This window comes from Podarcis gaigeae, assembly GCF_964106915.1.
Source record: "Podarcis gaigeae genome assembly, chromosome: 11".
In the NCBI taxonomy this organism is placed as follows: domain Eukaryota; kingdom Metazoa; phylum Chordata; class Lepidosauria; order Squamata; family Lacertidae; genus Podarcis; species Podarcis gaigeae.
In genome coordinates, this window is record NC_139687.1 from 731,116 (window position 1) to 747,980 (window position 16,865).

The following is a 16,865-nucleotide window of genomic DNA, read 5'->3' on the forward strand; positions in this document are numbered from 1 at the left end:
GTTTAGTTTCTACAGAAGAAGAAAAAACTAATAACAATAACAAAAAATTCACAGTTCTCACTGAAAATAGGACTTTTGTTAATGGGACCATGTGGGAAGGTGGTACTGTAGTGTGATAGTAACAGTCTTCAGAAGCAGCTATATCTTGATAAAACACACAAACACAAAATATTGCAGGAAATTTCATTCATCTTAAAGATTTTACATACCTGACATGGATTTGTAGTAAATAAAATACAAATGCAAATATTAAAATGCAAATAATTCATGCATTGTAGGGGGTTGTTACTAGATGACCTGGGGGTCCCTTCCAACTCTACAGTTCTGTGATTTGAGCTGAGCTGGTGGTCACTTGCAAGGGAAAATCCAGGGGCAGCAGGTGGAGTTGGTGCTCCAGAGTGAAGTCCCTGCTGAAGAAATTACAGGAGCTGCCCGAATCCAGCAGCCCCTTAACCTTGACGGGGTGCCCTTTCGGGAGTTCTAGCACCACTTCTATGGCTATAGCTGCCTTGGGAGGGTCAGGCTGGGGCACTTCTATTGGTTGCTGGCCTGGCTGCTGCCCCTGCTGGTTGGCAGCCAGGCGTTGTCGTTTCCCTGCGCCTGCCCTTCCTCCCCCTTCTCCTCACAGCCAGCAGCCCCCACCATCCCTTGCCAGGCTTTTCTTTGAGGGCAGACCTTAGCAAAATGTCCTGGCTTCTGGCAGAGGAAACACTTCTTGGTAGTTTTCCAATCCTTCCCCTCCCTCTTGCGACCTTCACTGGAGTTTGAAACCTCGCACGCGCGCGCCATCAATTTCCATTGGCTCAGCCGCCTGGGAAAGCTGTCTCTGTATCTCAGGAATGCGGTAGTCATGGCAATGTTCCCCTCTCACTTTGCGTTTCTCCTGAGCCCGCGCTTCCTGCCGTACTCCAATCGCAAGCACAGCCTTGGTCAGCTCATCCATCGACTGTGGGCGGGGCGCGCGGGACAACTCGTCTTTCACCGTTGGGGACAACCCCTCCTCAAACAACATCTGTATAGGTTCAGAGTCCAGATTCCAGATTCCAGCGGAGCCGGTGGATTAACATCGCAAAGTGCGACCAGTAGTCTCTAACGGACTGGCTCCCCTGCTTGCACCCCATCAGTTCCCGCCGAGTCACACTTTGCTCCATGTAAAGGGAATTGGGGTTGCTTGTGCGTAAGTGGCCGCTGCTTTTGGCAACGTTACCTGGCTAAACTTTTCCCTGGCTGAACAGCACTTTCTCCGTGGCTGTGTCAATCACTGGCAGAATCCGTCAGTGGGCGTTTCCTGAACTTCTTCCAACATGAAAGCTGTTTGACACCAAGTCGCCGCCTAGCCTCCCTGTGCGGAAGCTTTCTGCGCAGAGTGGGTGTGGCCAGCGGAGGTCCTGGGCTCTCCCCGCTTGTCTCTGTGGAAGAGTCTTGGAGCCATCTCTCCGACGTCCCTTCCGGCTCTCTTTTCTTCCTGGTGTCACGCTGATCTCCTTCCTCCGATGAAGTGTTCCCTCTGTCCCGGCTGGGTCCTTCTCCTGCATCGCTAGGGAGCCTCACCTCCACTCTTGGCTCCGATGGCAGTTCCCTGACATCCCCCTCCCCCCCAGGACCCCCCTCACCTCCGGCCCGTTCCTTTGGCCCAAATTCCTCCCTCCCCTCTGACGGTGATGCGGGGAATCCCCGGAAGGAGCTATCCCCATCCTCTGAAGATTCAAACATTGCTCTCCACCTGCTGCTATCTCTGCTTACGGGGTAATCTTCCCAATCCGATTCCTCTCCTTCTGATACCTCTCCCCCCTCCTCTTCGGAGGCCGGAAATCCCATAAACTCTTCTTCGTCATCTGTGGTGCCAAATTGCTCCTCCCAGAACCTCGCTATTGGTTTGGGCTTCCTTGGGAACCTGCTGTGAAACCTCCCCCGGAGATACTCATCCCTGATGGTTTCCGCGGGAACCCACGTGTTTTCCGACTCGGGCTCCCCCTCCCAAGCCACCAAATACTCCACCTGTCTCCCTCGCCATCTTGAATCGAGTATTTCCGTGGCTTGACTACTGAGTTCCCTCTCCTCTACCTGTGGATGTGTGGGGACCTCTCTCTCTCTCCCTGGAAATTCCAGTCCCTCCCTGTATGGTGAGAGTAAAGACCTATGGAACACCGGGCATAGTTTCATGCTGGTTGGCAACTTGAGCCTAAATGCCACGGGATTAACCTGCTGTGTTACCTCAAAAGGTCCCAGCCGCCTTGGCCGCAACTTCTTGCAACCTCCCTTGAACGGTAACCCTTGGGTTGACAACCACACCCGGTCCCCAGCCCGTATGGTTTCCCCTTCCCTACGGTGCTTGTCTGCCTGCCTCTTGTACACTTCCTTGGCCCTTTCCAAGTTCATCTTAAGTTGTTGGTGTAAGGCCTCCATTTCCTCCACAAAATGCTCTGCCGCCGGTACACTCCACCTCTCCTCCCCCTCCCCTGGGAAGGCCCTGGGGTGACACCCATAATTGGCCATGAACGGGCTCATTCCCGTGGACACATGTTCAGCGTTATTGTACGCAAATTCGGCCAGCGCTAGTTTCTCCACCCAATCGTTCTGCCTCTCGCTGACATAGCAGCGTAGGTATTTTTGGAGTATACTGTTCGCTCTTTCCGCTTGCCCGTTGGTCTCCGGGTGTCTGGCTGTCGAGAAGCTCACCTCGACTTGCAGCAAGCTCATGAGCTTCCTCCAGAACCTGGAAGTAAATTGCCTTCCTTGGTCGGACAAAACCCTCAAGGGGGCGCCATGCAGCCTGAAGATGTGATCCACAAACAGCCTGGCAGTTTCCTCTGCTGTCACCGCATGCGAGCAAGCGATAAAATGGCACATTTTTGTTAACAGGTCTACAACAACCATGACGGCTGTTTTCCCCCTTGACTTGGGCAAATCGGTCATAAAATCTATGGATACCACCTCCCATGGTCTTCCCGCTGTGGGTAAGGGTTCCAGTAACCCTGCGGGTGCCGCCCTCTCCCCTTTCGCTCGTTGGCAGCGGTCGCAACCCCGTACGTACTCCCGTACATCTTCCCTCACTCTTGGCCACCAGAACTGCCTGGTGACAAGGAACATGGTTTTGTGTTGACCGAAATGCCCCACCGTCGCGTTATCATTTAGTTGTTTGAGTACCCTTCTCCTCAAGTCATCCCCTGGTACGTACAGTGCTCCCCTGTAATACAGTACCCCTTCCTTCTCCTCAAACCCCCCATGGTTTTCCCCTTCACCCCTTAGTTCCCTGATTTTGGTTTGGGCGAACTCGTCATCCCTCGTCAGCCCGGCTAGTTCTCGTCTCCCCACCAACACTCCCCCACATACCCATCGGTTCTTGGGGATCACATGTCGGGCTTCTGGTGGTCCCTCTCCTTCCATGTACTCCGGCTTCCGGGAGAGGGCGTCTGCTCTGACGTTTTCCTCTTCCGGCATGTACCGAATCTCGAAGAAGAACTTGGAGAACTCCTGAGCCCATCGCACTTGTCGCTGGTTGAGCACCTGTGCAGTCCTCCAGTATTCCAGGTTCTTATGTCCGTGCACACCTGGATCTTGTGCTGCGCCCCTATTAACAAATGTCTCCAGCAGCTTCATAAATTGCAAGCAGTTCCCGATCATACACCGTGTAGTTTTGCTCCGACCTGCTCAGCTTCCTCGAGAAAAAGGCGCACGGCCTCCAGCTGGACTGGTCTCCCGGCTGTAGCAGCACCGCCCCCATGGCTCGGTCTGACGCGTCTGTCTCCAGCCTCATTGGCTTCTGCAGATCCACGTGCAAGAGCTGCTCTTCCAAAGCGAACGCCCTCTTTAGCCTTTCAAAAGATTGCTGTGCCTCTTCTGTCCAGACGAACTTCCTTTTGCTACTGAGACAATCGGTGATGGGTGCGGTTAAGTGGGCGAAGCTCTTGATGAACTTCCGATAGAAATTCCCAAACCCCCGGAACCTCTGCACGTCTTCCGGTTCTTGGGGGTCTTCCATTCCAGAACCGCCTGCACCTTGCCTGAGTCCATAGCTAGGCCCTTGTCCGACAACCTGTATCCCAGGAACTCGACCTCTCGGGCGTGGAATTGGCACTTCTCCAGTTTGACCCACAACTGGTGCTCCTGTAGCCTCTTTAGCACTTCCCGGACGTCTCTGACATGTTGCTCCTCGTTCTCCAAATAGATTAACACGTCATCTAAGAAGGCCACGCAATTCTTGTACAGGAGGGATCCCAACACGTGGTGCATGAAAGATTGAAAACAGGCTGAGCCTGATTGTAATCCAAAAGGCAAAAGTACTCAAAGGCCCCCAGAGGGGTGAACATGGTGGTTTTCCATTCATCCCCCTCCCTCATCCTAATCAAATTGTACGCTCCCCGGAGGTCCAGCTTGGTAAAAATCTTCCCCTTCCTCACCCTGGTTAAAATATCGTCAATCCTGGGCATTGAGAAGGTCACGGGTTCTGATACAAGGTTCAACGCCCTGAAATCTACGACCAATCTGGACTGTTTAGTGTCTTTTTTGTCCACAAAGAACACCGGACTGCCTCCCACCGCCCTTGATTCTCTTATGAAACCTCTTTTCAGGTTCTTGTCAATAAACTCCCGCAACTCCTGCATCTCTCTGTCTGACATGGCATACAGTTTACCCACTGGCAGCTGAGCTCCTGGGAGTAGGTTGATTTGACAGTCAAAGGGCCTATGGGGGGGTAGTTTATCCACTTCCTTCTCACTGAAGACCTGCAGGTCAGCGTATTGCGGTGGTACCTTCCCCTTTTCCCCCACTGCCATCCCTGCCACCCTGGCTACGGCCATCCTCGGGGTCTCCCCCCCGTGACAGTGTTCCATGCAGTGAGCTGACCCAAAAGTAACTGTCCGCTGGTGCCATGCTACCACTGGATCATGTAGTGCCAGCCAGCTCATCCCCAGTATGATTGGTGGTCCTGCCAGTGTGGCTACGTGGAAGGCAATGGTTTCTGTGTGTCTGGAAACTCTCATTCTCATGGGGGGAGTCTGGTGCGTCACTTCTCCTCCCAGGAGTTCTCTGCCATCAATGGTCGTTACTTGTAAGGGACTCTCTAGAGGCAGAAGGTGGAGCTGGTGCTCCAGCGCGAAATCCTTGCAAAAAAAATTGCAATAACTGCCGGAATCCAGCCGTGCCTTCACCTTGATTTGGTGTCCATTAGGGAGTTCTAGTACCACCTCTATGGCTAGGGCTGCTTGGGGGGGTCTGGCTTGGGCACTTTTACTGGTTGCTGGCCTGGCTCTGTGCCCACTGATCGGCAACCAAGCGTTGGCTTTTCCCTGCTCCTTATCCCCCTCCTCACAGCCAGCAGCCCCCACCATTCCTTGCCATGCCTTCCTCTGAGGGCAGACCCTGGCAAAATGTCCTGGCTGTTGGCAGAGGAAACACTTCTTGGCTGTTTTCTCCTCCTTTCCCTCCTTCTTTCGAACTTCGCCGGAGTTTGAAACCCCGCGCGCGCGCGCATGCTCCTCCAATCTCCATTGGTTCCACTGGCTGGGAAGGCTGCTCCGGTATTTCAGGAATGCGGTTGTCATGCCAACGCTCTCCCCTCCCTTCCCGCTTCTCTAGAGCGCGCGCTTCTTGCCGTACTCCTATCGCAAGTGCAGCTTTAGTCAGCTGATCTATCGATTGAGGGCGGGGCGCGCGGGAAAGTTCATCCTTCACCGAGGGGGATAAGCCTTCCTCAAAAAGCATTTGCACGGGTTCCGAACCCAGTTCCCACCCAAGTCTGTGGATCAGCATCGCAAAACGCGACCAGTACTCTCTAACTGACTGGCCCCCCTGCTTGCACGCCATCAGTTCCCTGCACGTCACACTCTCCTCCACTTCACTTGAGAACATGGTATCCATGGCGCCAAAAAATTTCCTAATGTCCTTTAGGGCAGCATTCTGCGTTGCCATTAATGGCCGGATCCATTCTCTGGCAGCGTCCTGAAGGTGTCCGATAACATAAGCCACCCTCTCCCCGTCATCAGCAAAATCATCATACTGCAGTTCCAGCGCGTACTGTACCTCCGTCCTGAATGCATTATAATCTCTGGGGTTTCCCCCAAACTTGTGCACCTGTCCTGGTACCTTCCTTGCGATGGGGGTGGGCTTCCCCTGGGCATCTTGAGTCCGCCTTTCATCTAGCCACGCCGCTAACAGAGCCACCTGCCGTTCCAAATCTCGGTTTCTCTCCAGATTTGGCGCTGCCGCTGCTCCCTCTCCGGCGCCTGCTCCTCCTGTTTGACTCATGATGCTGCCTGTCCTATTGTTGTGCACAAGCAATGTCAAAGACTGACGGATTGCTGTAAATGGAATTGGGGTTGCTTGTGCGTAAGTGGCCGCTGCTTTTGGCAACGTTACCTGGCTAAACTTTTCCCTGGCTGAACAGCACTTTCTCCGTGGCTGTGTCAGTCACTGGCAGAATCCATCAGTGGGCGTTTCCTGAACTTCTTCCAACATGAAAGCTGTTTGACACCAAGTCGCTGCCTAGGCTCCCTGCGCGGAAGCCTTCTGCACAGAGTGGGTATGGCCAGCGGAGGTCCTGGGCTCTCCCCGCTGGTCTCTGTGGAAGTGTCTTGGAGCCATCTCTCCGACGTCCCTTCCGGCTCTCTTTTCTTCCTGGTGTCACGCTGATTTCCTTCCTCCGAGGAAGTGTTCCCTCTGTCCCGGCTGGGCCCTTCTCCTGCATCGCTAGGGAGCCTCACCTCCACTCTTGGCTCCGATGGCAGTTCCCTGACACTCCACTTCGCTGGAATACATTGCATTCATTGCCTGGAAGAATTTCTTAAGGTCCTTCAAGGCAACATTTTGCGTCGCCATTAGGGACCTGATCCATTCACGCGCCCCATCCTCCAGATGCCCCACAATGTAAGCTACCCTCTCCCCGTCATCAGCAAAGTCATTATGCTGCAGTTCCAAAGCGTACTCTATTTCCGTTCGGAACGCATTGTAGTCCTGGGGTTTCCCACCAAACTTGTGTACCAGCCCCGGTACTTTCCTTGCGGTGGGAGTGGGTCTGACCTGCGCATCCTGAGTCCGTCTTTCATCCAGCCGCGCCGTCAAGATAGCTACATGCTGTTCCAAGTCTCGATTTCTCTCTACCAGACTCGGCATCGCAGCTGGTTGCTCTGGCTCTCCGGCTGTCCCTGTTCGGCTCATCGTGCTGCCTCTCCGGGGCTGCGCACAAGCAACGTCAGTGACTGACAGATTGCTGTAATGGTTCTAGGGGTTGCTCGTGCGTAAGTTGTCGCCACACCTGGCTGGGTTACCTGGGTGAACCCTTTCTGTCCGGACAGCCACCCATCCGTGGCTGTCTCAATCACTGGCAGAATCCGTCAGTGGGCGTTTCTTGAACTTCTTCCAGCAAAGAAGTTCTTTGACGCCGAGTCTCCTCCTACTCTCCCTGCATGGAAGTCTTCTGCGCAGGGAAGGTGTGGGCAGCGGAGGACCTGTGCTCTCCCCGCTGGTCTCCGGCGAGGAGTCCTGGAGCCCCCTCGCCAATTCCCCCATCTGCCCCCCTTCTCCACTGGTGCTATGCTGATTTCCTTCCCCAGCAGATGGGCTGCCTCTCTCCCTACTGGGACCCTCTCCGGCATCCCTCTGGAACCTTCCCTCCGCCTCTGGCTCCAATGGCAGTTCCCTGACAAGTTGCAAGTATTGTCCCATACAAAGCATATACTGATGCTGATATACTGAAATACTCAATTTGTTCAAAGTGGTGTAGATTATACTAATCACTAACCTTGGGATAAAGGACCTTGAATGTTCCTTCCCTCATGCTATTCCCACAGAATGAACACTGAACCACATATCTAAACTACAATGATGGCAAGTAAACCTTGCATGTGAAAATAACTTTAGTTTGTTGGTTATCAAATAAAGCTTATATGTTGCCTTCAGGGGTTTTTCCCCCAGCCGGAACTCATTTCCAGCACCTCTCAGTTGGGTACCATTGTCATTATAAGAGAACAAGGGAGGTGGTCGTGGTGAATTCCGGCACCTCTTTTTCTAGAAAAATAGCACTGGTTTCCATATTTAGATAATAATAAATAAGAATAATCTCTTAATAACTTTGCATATTCATTTCTCATATTGACTGTTTCTTAATGCAGATTTATGAAATGCATAACAGAAATGCAGTGGCCTTTGAATTTTGTACTACAAAAAGTCTATTACTAGGTTCTAGTCTCTTGGTTATTTTGTTTATCTCTTCTCTGTTTTATAAAATTCACATCATTCTGTAGCTGGTAGAGTACTGTACTTTTCTTGGATTTGATATCTGATGCCAGATTGTTTGTTGCATATCCTTAGAACTTTTTTTTGTTTTTGTTTTACCTCTGTGAATTCAGCCTTTTGGTTTTGGCAACATAACCAATTTCAATCTAAACATCTTTATTACTAGGTACTGGAAAGCTTTAAAATAATGGATTATAGCTTGCTGCTGGGAATCCATATATTGGACTCTGCTGCAAAAGAGAGAGAGGGTGAAACTTCTCAAAACACATCGGATTCTAAACGCCCAGGAGGACAGAGAGTTCTCTATTCTACAGCGATGGAATCAATACAGGGTCCAGGAAAATCTGGGGACTGTGTCATCACAGAGAGTACCAACACGTAGGTCCCTAAAAATCTGTTCTCTTTTTATTTTATTTTTAATAAAGTTTTTTTATTAAAGATTTTCCTTGTTTACAAAAGCACATGCATTGTCTCTTTTTTCAGGTTATGTTTTCTACAGATCAGTTACATTTGTTGTGAGACATTGGTGTTATGTGCAGAATAGGGTTAGGAAGAAGAGAGGGGGTGGGATGGTAAAGCCTATGTTCTTTTGCTTAGTGTATGTGTGGGGTTTTGTGTCAGCTTCACTTGAGTAGGTTCTCTTTCTATTTGCTTGTTATGTTTCCTTGGTGGTGAGAGAGGTTGGGGTGGCCTAGGGGTTGGATGGTTGCATTTGCTTGGCTGCAGTTGGATTTCTTTGTGCATGTGTGAGGGAGGCGTTGTTGGGTTAAGTTATCCATATGCTGTTGGTGGGTTTGTGGTGTTGTCTTGTTGGACTGTGTATGTGATAAACGGGAGCCGTACCGGAGTGAAGGCATCCTCTTCTATTTCTCCCTGTGTCAGTTTCAGTCTATTGGTTAGCTTTCCTGGAAAGGCTGTTTCCCCTAAAAATCTGTTCTTAAAACAAAAAAGAGTTAATGGCTATTTCTGAATCATTCCCTCATGTTCCAAATATTACATCTACAACGGGCTTTCAGTTTGTGAATGATGGAAGGATAGATTTTAATCAAATATCTTTTGGAAAACCCAATGTCCTCCCACAGACCAGAAAATCCCAAAAAAAGAGATTGGTTTATCAGTTGTGTGCCCAAGAAAAGCAGAAACCCAGGAACAGCCTTAAATCTCTGGTATTATTTATACTATGCACATATCAAAGGGAAATAAAGAAAAAGGTTAATCATGTAAGATTACAAGTAATGTTGTAACAGAAATGTAAGTGTGTGAAGAGGGAGAAAAAGTGGCTTCAGAAATTGCAACTACTGACTTTCTCCCAAAAAAAGATTTACAGATCAGCTGAGGCAGTCAGCCCCCTGACACTTTTTCAAATGTCTGGTGACCTGGAGCAAGGTGTGCTCCCATTGCCCACCTGCTGTTGGTTGAGGTGAACATGCCTCACTGAAGTAAAGGAACAATGGGGAACTCACTTGAAGTGAGAACTCACTGCTCCTTTGGAAGCCATGCCAGTTCTGGCCCTCTAGCTGACATGGTGTAGGTTGTCAGGTGTGGGACAGGTGAGCCTGGCTTGCTAGGAACAGGCAGGCTGGCCCAGTGGGGAGCCCTGATGGCCAAAGTTGGCCTGCATCAACATCCCTTAAGTCCTTCCCTGATAGTATCACTGTGTGGTGCTATTCACACTCATTGTTTGCACCAATTTGTGTGTAAAATGAATGAAGCTGTGCTCCAATTGTTGTTAGTTCTTAACCTGTACATCATGCTGTAGATTATACTGGAAAATTGAAGCCAAAGTACACTTGTTAAAATGAAACTAAAAAGGATAGTCTGCTTTGAACATCCATTTTGTTCACCAAACCATATTGTCCTTTGCATGTGCTGTCTTAATCGAAACACTATGGGTTCTTTTGTTTTTCATTGCTAGTATGTTTCAGTTTTAACTTTTCAAAGAAGATCTAATGTATAATGTCTCACTCTGTTGCTTCTCTTAGAATGGGTGGCATTCCGGCTAAAAGCCACAAAGGAGAAAAGCTTCTGCTATTTATGGGCATTATTGATATCCTGCAGTCTTACAGGTAACGTAGAATAACATTATTTGGATACAGATATATCTGCTGGATTTAAATTGGTTGTAAGATGGAGTATATGTCATTAAGTGCTTGTGTGTGTGTTATTAGGTTAATAAAGAAGCTGGAGCATTCCTGGAAAGCACTTGTTTATGATGGGGTAAGCCATGCTTTGTATTGTTGGAATGTTTGGTTTTTGTGTTAATTACTTCTCTCTTACTATTGACAATTGCATACTGTGTGTGACATGAGGATATTTATGCTGTTGAAGTTCACTGCCATTGATGCATTTGCTTATTTATAAGTGACAAATACCGATCGACAAAAGTTTATAGTCTGCCTAGTGGTAGTTGGGTAAAGAACAGATGGAAGGAGAGGGAGAGGCAAGGGCCAAAGGGAAAGCAACTGCAAATATTGTTTTCACTGGGGATGAAGACAAAACTGGTATTTGCAAAGGCTAGAGTGCAAAAGCTTTTCTTAAATTAACAGACAAGAAATAAGCTTTCCAGTGGCAAAGACATTCAGCACAACAGCTAGCATCCTAACCCCCTGATAGCGTTGGTAATTAATCTAGCCTCCCTTTGCATGTTTTAAAGACTTCATCAGACTGGCATCCATATAAGGCTTGTTATTTGTTCAGGCAACTGTATCTGGAACATCTGTCTTCATCATGAATCGGTTAGGGAATTGATAAACACCTTAGTAAGCCTTCAAACAACATCTCAATGTTTAAACAGAGGGAGTCAGTCTTTAACTTCCCCTGAAGAAGTTGGGGAGCCTCTGTAAATATTATTATGAAATTAAAAGGGCTGAAGTTGAACAGTACATGTTGGCAATGATACCTTGACAGTGAGTGACGAACACTGGATTTTTTTAGCTACATGATCTATTGAAGATTTCACAATTCTGTTAAAAATGTCTTCCACCATAAACAGTGGATGACCTCCAAGGTCACAGAAGTAGACTTGCTCTCCTTGCTGTGCAGCCCCTCCCCCAAATCTGCTGTGGCCCCCAAAGCAGATTTTGGAGGCATTCAGGGAGAGGTGGAATCTGTTCCACTGATGATATCCATTCTGCTGAATGACGAATATTGTTGAATTTCTCCATTGTAGTCTTTTAAAAAAAATGTTTTCTCTCTGATTGTCCTAATATTAAATACCTTTATTTTTTTTGTCTTGTAGGACACAGTTTCAGTACACAGGCCAAGTTTTTATGCTGATAGGTTTTTAAAGTTTATGAGTTCCAGGGTATTCAAAAAGAATCAGGGTAAGTGCCATGTCACCAGTCGTGAAGTTAGAGCCACTCTTCAGTTGTTGCTTTTGTTAGTTGCATTTATTCATTGCTTTCTACAAAAAAGTCTCAATGTGACATACTTCTCCTATGGAGACACCTTGAAAATAGCTTTTGAATGGTGACTTAGCTGGTAAGATGGCTGGCACTGTTGGTGGATGTGTCACATGATGAAGAATAGGAAGGGGAGCCCCATGTTAAATGTTGCTGGGAGACACAGGGTGCAAGACAGCTGTTGCCATCATGGTATGCCATCTGCTTTCCTGAAGAATTTGGCTGCTATCGAAAACAGACTGCAGGACTAGATGGAGTCCAGGGGCTGCTTTGCATGACAGACTGTGGCTTTTTACTGCTTTGCTATGCTGAGGTTAAACCAAGGGTTCCGTTAGTGTTCTATCTGAACTGGGACTTGTGGTCAATCTCACAAACCACAAGCTGTAACTAAGACCAGCTGCAGCTTGTGGTTAGTGAGGAGAGAGCCTAACTACAAGTCCCAGTTTACACAACATGCTAAGCTCACAGTATGGCACAAAAAAGATTTTTGAGGAGCAAAATGGCTGAGAACTGCTCTGCAGGAGTCGGCGTGGTCTTCACAAGTTACAGTGGTGCCTCGCAAGACGAAATTAATCCGTTCTGCGAGTCTCTTCGTCTTGCGGTTTTTTCGTCTTGCAAAGCACGGCTATTAGCGGCTTAGCGGCTATTAACGGCTTAGCGGCTTTAAGAAAAAGGAAACAAACTCGCAAGAACTCACAAGACGTTTCGTCTTGCGAAGCAAGCCCATAGGGAAATTCGTCTTGCGGAACGACAATAATGCCCATAAAAAACGGAAAACTCTTTCGTCTTGCACGTTTTTCGTCTTGCGAGGCATTTGTCTTGCAAGGTACCACTGTATAGTTTGACAAACCGTTTAATGCAAACCAGGTCTTTGTGTGATCCAGCAAGAATCTTCCCAAGTTATATGTTACATTTTTCATGCTTTAAGTTCTCTCAGAAAAATAGTTTTAGAAGTATCTCTGATTCTGTGATTCTGTCTGAAGGTGGGCTGTCCACAAAACTTTGTAATGGTGTTTCTGCCTGTGACTCTTAAGTCATACGTAATGCTGGCACAACTGTTGAGAATGTTCTGGCTTATTTTCAAACATAGCAAGGTACAGTGGTGCCTTGTTTTTCAAACAGCTTAGTTCATAAACAACTTGGAATTCGAAGGCTGCAAACCCGGAAGTAAGTGTTCCGGTTTGTGAACTTTGCCTTGGAAGCCGAACATGCTCCGTTTTGAGTCCTGAGCTTCCATCTTTACTGTTGCACTGCTAATTTGCGCCCCCCAATGTAATTGTAGTGTTCTGGGGAGAGCTCTGCAGCCCAGCTGGTTTGAAGAGTGAGAGAGAGAGAGAGCTGCTTTGGGGGGGGGAGAGAAAGGACTCGCTTGGGGGTGGAGAGAGAGTTGCGCACCTGCCCACCCTGCACCCACCCATGCACCATCAGGGGAAGCAGCCAGCACCCACCCTGGACCCATCCCTTCCCCCTTGGGGGAAGCAGCCTACTTGAAGTTGGACATGCCTGATCTACAATACTGTTCTATTTATTTTATACTACAGTACATTGATTATTGCTTTCGTTTTATGGATCAGTGGTCTTGTTAGATAGTAAAATTCATGTTTAATTTCTGTTTTAATGGTTGTTTTTAAAAGTTTAGAATGGATTAATCCGTTTTGCATTACTTTCTATGGGAAAACATATCTTGGTTTTTGAGCGCTTTGGTTTTGGAACGGACTTCCGGAACGGATTAAGTTTGAGAACCAGAGTACCACTGTAGTCGGGATGCTTATAATTTCTTCTTCTTCTTCTTCTTCTTCTTCTTCTTCTTCTTCTTCTTCTTCTTCTTCTTCTCTCTCCCCCACCAACCTAGCAGTTCAAAAGCAGACCAGTGCAAGTAGATAAATAGGTACCACTTCGGTGGGAAGGTAAACAGCGTTTCCTTGTGCTCTGGCTTCTGTCGTGGTGTCCCATTGCGCCAGAAGCTGTTTAGTCCTGCTGGCCACATGACCCAGAAAGCTGTCTGTGGACAAACGCTGGCTTCCTTGACCTGAAGCAAGATGAGTGCTGCACCCCATAGTCGCCTTTGACTGGACTTAACCGTCCAGGAGTCCTTTACCTTTACCTATAACCTATTGGAAGTTATCTGAACTTTTGTAACATGGAATGTGTCATTCAAGTATTTTGTGAGTGCCTATGCAAACATTTTTTAAAAAAATTTAAATAATTCAGCTGGAATACCATCACTTCCACTGGCCTTGTTATTAACAGTGCTTTCTAAGGCCCATTTGACTTCACTCTCCAGGATGTCTGGCTCAAGGTCAGCAACCACACTACCTGGGGTGTACGAGCCATCCATATCTTTCTGGTATAGTTCCTCTGTGTATTCTTGCCACCTCTTCTTAATGTTACGAGCCTCCATCCATAGTTCTTCAGGCACTCTGTCCACCAAATCTAAATCCTTAAACCTGTTCCTCACTTCCACTGTGTATTCATAAGGGATTTGATTTAGACTGTATCTTACTGGCCCAGTGGTTTTTCCTACTTTCTTCAGTTTAAGCTTGAATTTTTCTATAAGAAGCTGATGATCTCAGTCATAGTCCGCTCCAGGTCTTGTTTTTGCTGACTGTATAGAGCTTCTCCATCTCTGGCTGCAGAGAATATAATCAATCTGATTTCGATGCTGCCCATCTGGTGATGTCCATCTGTAGAGTCATCTCTTGTGTTGTTGGAAAAGCGTGTTTGTGATGACCAGCTTGTTCTCTTGACAGAACTCTATTAGCCTTTGCCCTGCTTCGTTTTGATCTCCAAGGCCAAACTTGCCAGTTGTTCCTTTTATCTCTTGATTCCCTACTTTAGCATTCCAATCCCCTATATTGAGAAGAACATCCTTCTTTGGTGTCACTTCTATAAGGTGTTGTAAGTCTTCATAGAATTGGTCAATTTCAGTTTCTTCAGCACCAGTAGTTGGTGCATAAACTTGGATTACTGTGATGTTAAAAGGTCTGCCTTGGATTCGTATTGAGATCATTCTATCATTTTTGAGATTGCATCCCAGTACAGCTTTCTTTTGTTGACTATGAGGGCAACTCCATTTCTTTTATGGGATTCTTGCCCACAGTAGTAGATATGACGGTCATCTGAACTGAATTCGCCCATTCCCGTCCATTTTAGTTCACTGATGCCCAAGATGTCAATATTTATTCTTGCCATCTCATTTTTGACCACATCCAACATACTCAGGTTCATGGTTCTTACATTCCAGGTTCCTATGCAATATTTTTCTTTACAGCATTGGACTTTTCTTTCGTTTCCAGGCATATCCGCAACTGAGCAACCTTTCGGCTTTGGCCCAGCCTCTTCATCAACTCTGAATCTACTTGTACTTGCCCTCCGCTCTTCCCCAGTAGCATGTTGGACGCCTTCCGACCTGAGGGGCTCATCTTCCAGCGTCATAACTTTTATATGCCTTTTGTCTTTGTCCATGGAGTTTTCTTTGCAGGGATACTGGAGTGGCTTGCCGGTTTCTGCTCCAGGTGGATCATGTTTGGTCAAAACTTTCCACTATGACCTGTCCATCTTGGGTTCCCTGCATGGCATAGTTCATAGCTTCTCTGAGTTATTCAAGCCCCTCCGCCACGGCAAGGCAGTGATCCAAGGGGTTTAAAATTTCAAAATTTATTTATTTATTTATAAAATATTTAAAAAATTAAAAGATGATGCTGTTAAGGTGCTACACTCAATATGCCAGCAAGTTTGGAAAACTCAGCAGTGGCCAGAGGATTGGAGAAGATCAGTCTACTTCCCAATCCCAAAGAAGGGCAGTGCCAAAGAATGCTTCAACTACCACACAATTGTGCTCATTTCACAAGCTAGCAAGGTTATGCTTAAAATTCTACAAGGTAGGCTCAAGCAGTATGTGGACTGAGAACTCCCAGAAGTGCAAGATGGATTTAGAAGAGGCAGAGGAACCAGAGACCAAATTGCAACATGCGCTGGATTATGAAGAAAGCTAGACAGTTCCAGAAAGACATCTACTTCTGCTTCATTGACTGTGCAAAAGCCTTTGACTGTGTCGACCATAGCAAACTGTGGCAAGTTCTTAAAGAAATGGGAGTGCCTGATCACCTCATCTGCCTCCTGAGAAATCTCTATGTGGGACAAGAAGCTACAGTTAGAACTGGATATGGAACAACTGATTGGTTCAAAATTGGGAAAGGAGTACAACAAGGCTGTATATTGTCTCCCTGCTTATTTAACTTATATGCAGAATTCATCATGCAAAAGGCTGGGCTGGATGAATCCCAAGCCGGAATTAAGATTGCCGGAAGAAATATCAACAACCTCAGAGATGCAGATGACAAAACCTTGATGACAGAAAGTGAGGAGGAATTAAAGAACCTTTTAATGAGGGTGAAAGAGGAGAGCGCAAAATATGGTCTGAAGCTCAACATCAAAAAAACGAAGATCATGGCCACTGGTCCCATCACCTCCTGACAAATAGAAGGGGAAGAAATGGAGGCAGTGAGAGATTTTACTTTCTTGGGCTCCATGATCACGGCAGATGGTGACAGCAGCCACGAAATTAAAAGACGCCTCCTTCTTGTGAGAAAAGCCATGACAAACCTAGACAGCATCTTAAAAAGCAGAGACATCACCTTGCCAACAAAGGTCCATATAGTTAAAGCCATGGTTTTCCCAGTAGTGATGTATGGAAGGGGGAGCTGGACCATAAAGAAGGCTGATCGCTGAAGAATTGATGCTTTTAAATTATGGTGCTGGAGGAGGCTCTTGAGAGTCCCATGGACTGCAAGAAGTTCAAACCTCTCCATTCTTAAGGAAATCAGCCCTGAGTGCTCACTGGAAGGACAGATCCTGAAGTGGAGGCTACAATACTTTGGCCACTCATGAAAAGAGAAGACTCCTTGGAAAAGACCCTGTTGTTGGGAATGATGGAGGGCCCAAGGAGAGGGGGACAACAGAGGACGAGATGGTTGGATAGTGTTCTCGAAGCTACCAGCATGAGTTTGACCAAATTGCAGGAGGCAGTGGAAGACAGGAGTGCCTGGCATGCTCTGGTCCATGGGGTCACGAAGAGTCGGACACGACTAACCGACTAAACAACAACAACAACAACAACAACATGCACACATTTGTGCAGAGAGCAACATGGACATGATCCTTCCCAGTGTATACATGTATGGAGGAATCCCCATAATGCTCAATATCCCTTCCTTGGGCAATGTTCTTGAA

The 16,865-nt window shown here is 47.4% G+C and overlaps 1 protein-coding gene across 6 annotated transcripts in view; it reads left to right on the forward strand.

The window, feature by feature from the left end:
* The window catches only part of PIP5K1B (phosphatidylinositol-4-phosphate 5-kinase type 1 beta), a 108,326-nt gene that overhangs the window by 65,098 nt on the left and 26,363 nt on the right, over positions 1–16,865 (forward strand). For all 6 annotated transcript variants that reach the window (XM_083702048.1, XM_083702049.1, XM_083702052.1 and 3 more), the window contains 4 exons: positions 8,399–8,610; positions 10,215–10,298; positions 10,401–10,449; positions 11,471–11,555. In XM_083702048.1, coding sequence (XP_083558174.1) covers positions 8,399–8,610; positions 10,215–10,298; positions 10,401–10,449; positions 11,471–11,555 — 430 coding nt within the window. The remainder of the gene's footprint in view (positions 1–8,398; positions 8,611–10,214; positions 10,299–10,400; positions 10,450–11,470; positions 11,556–16,865) is intronic.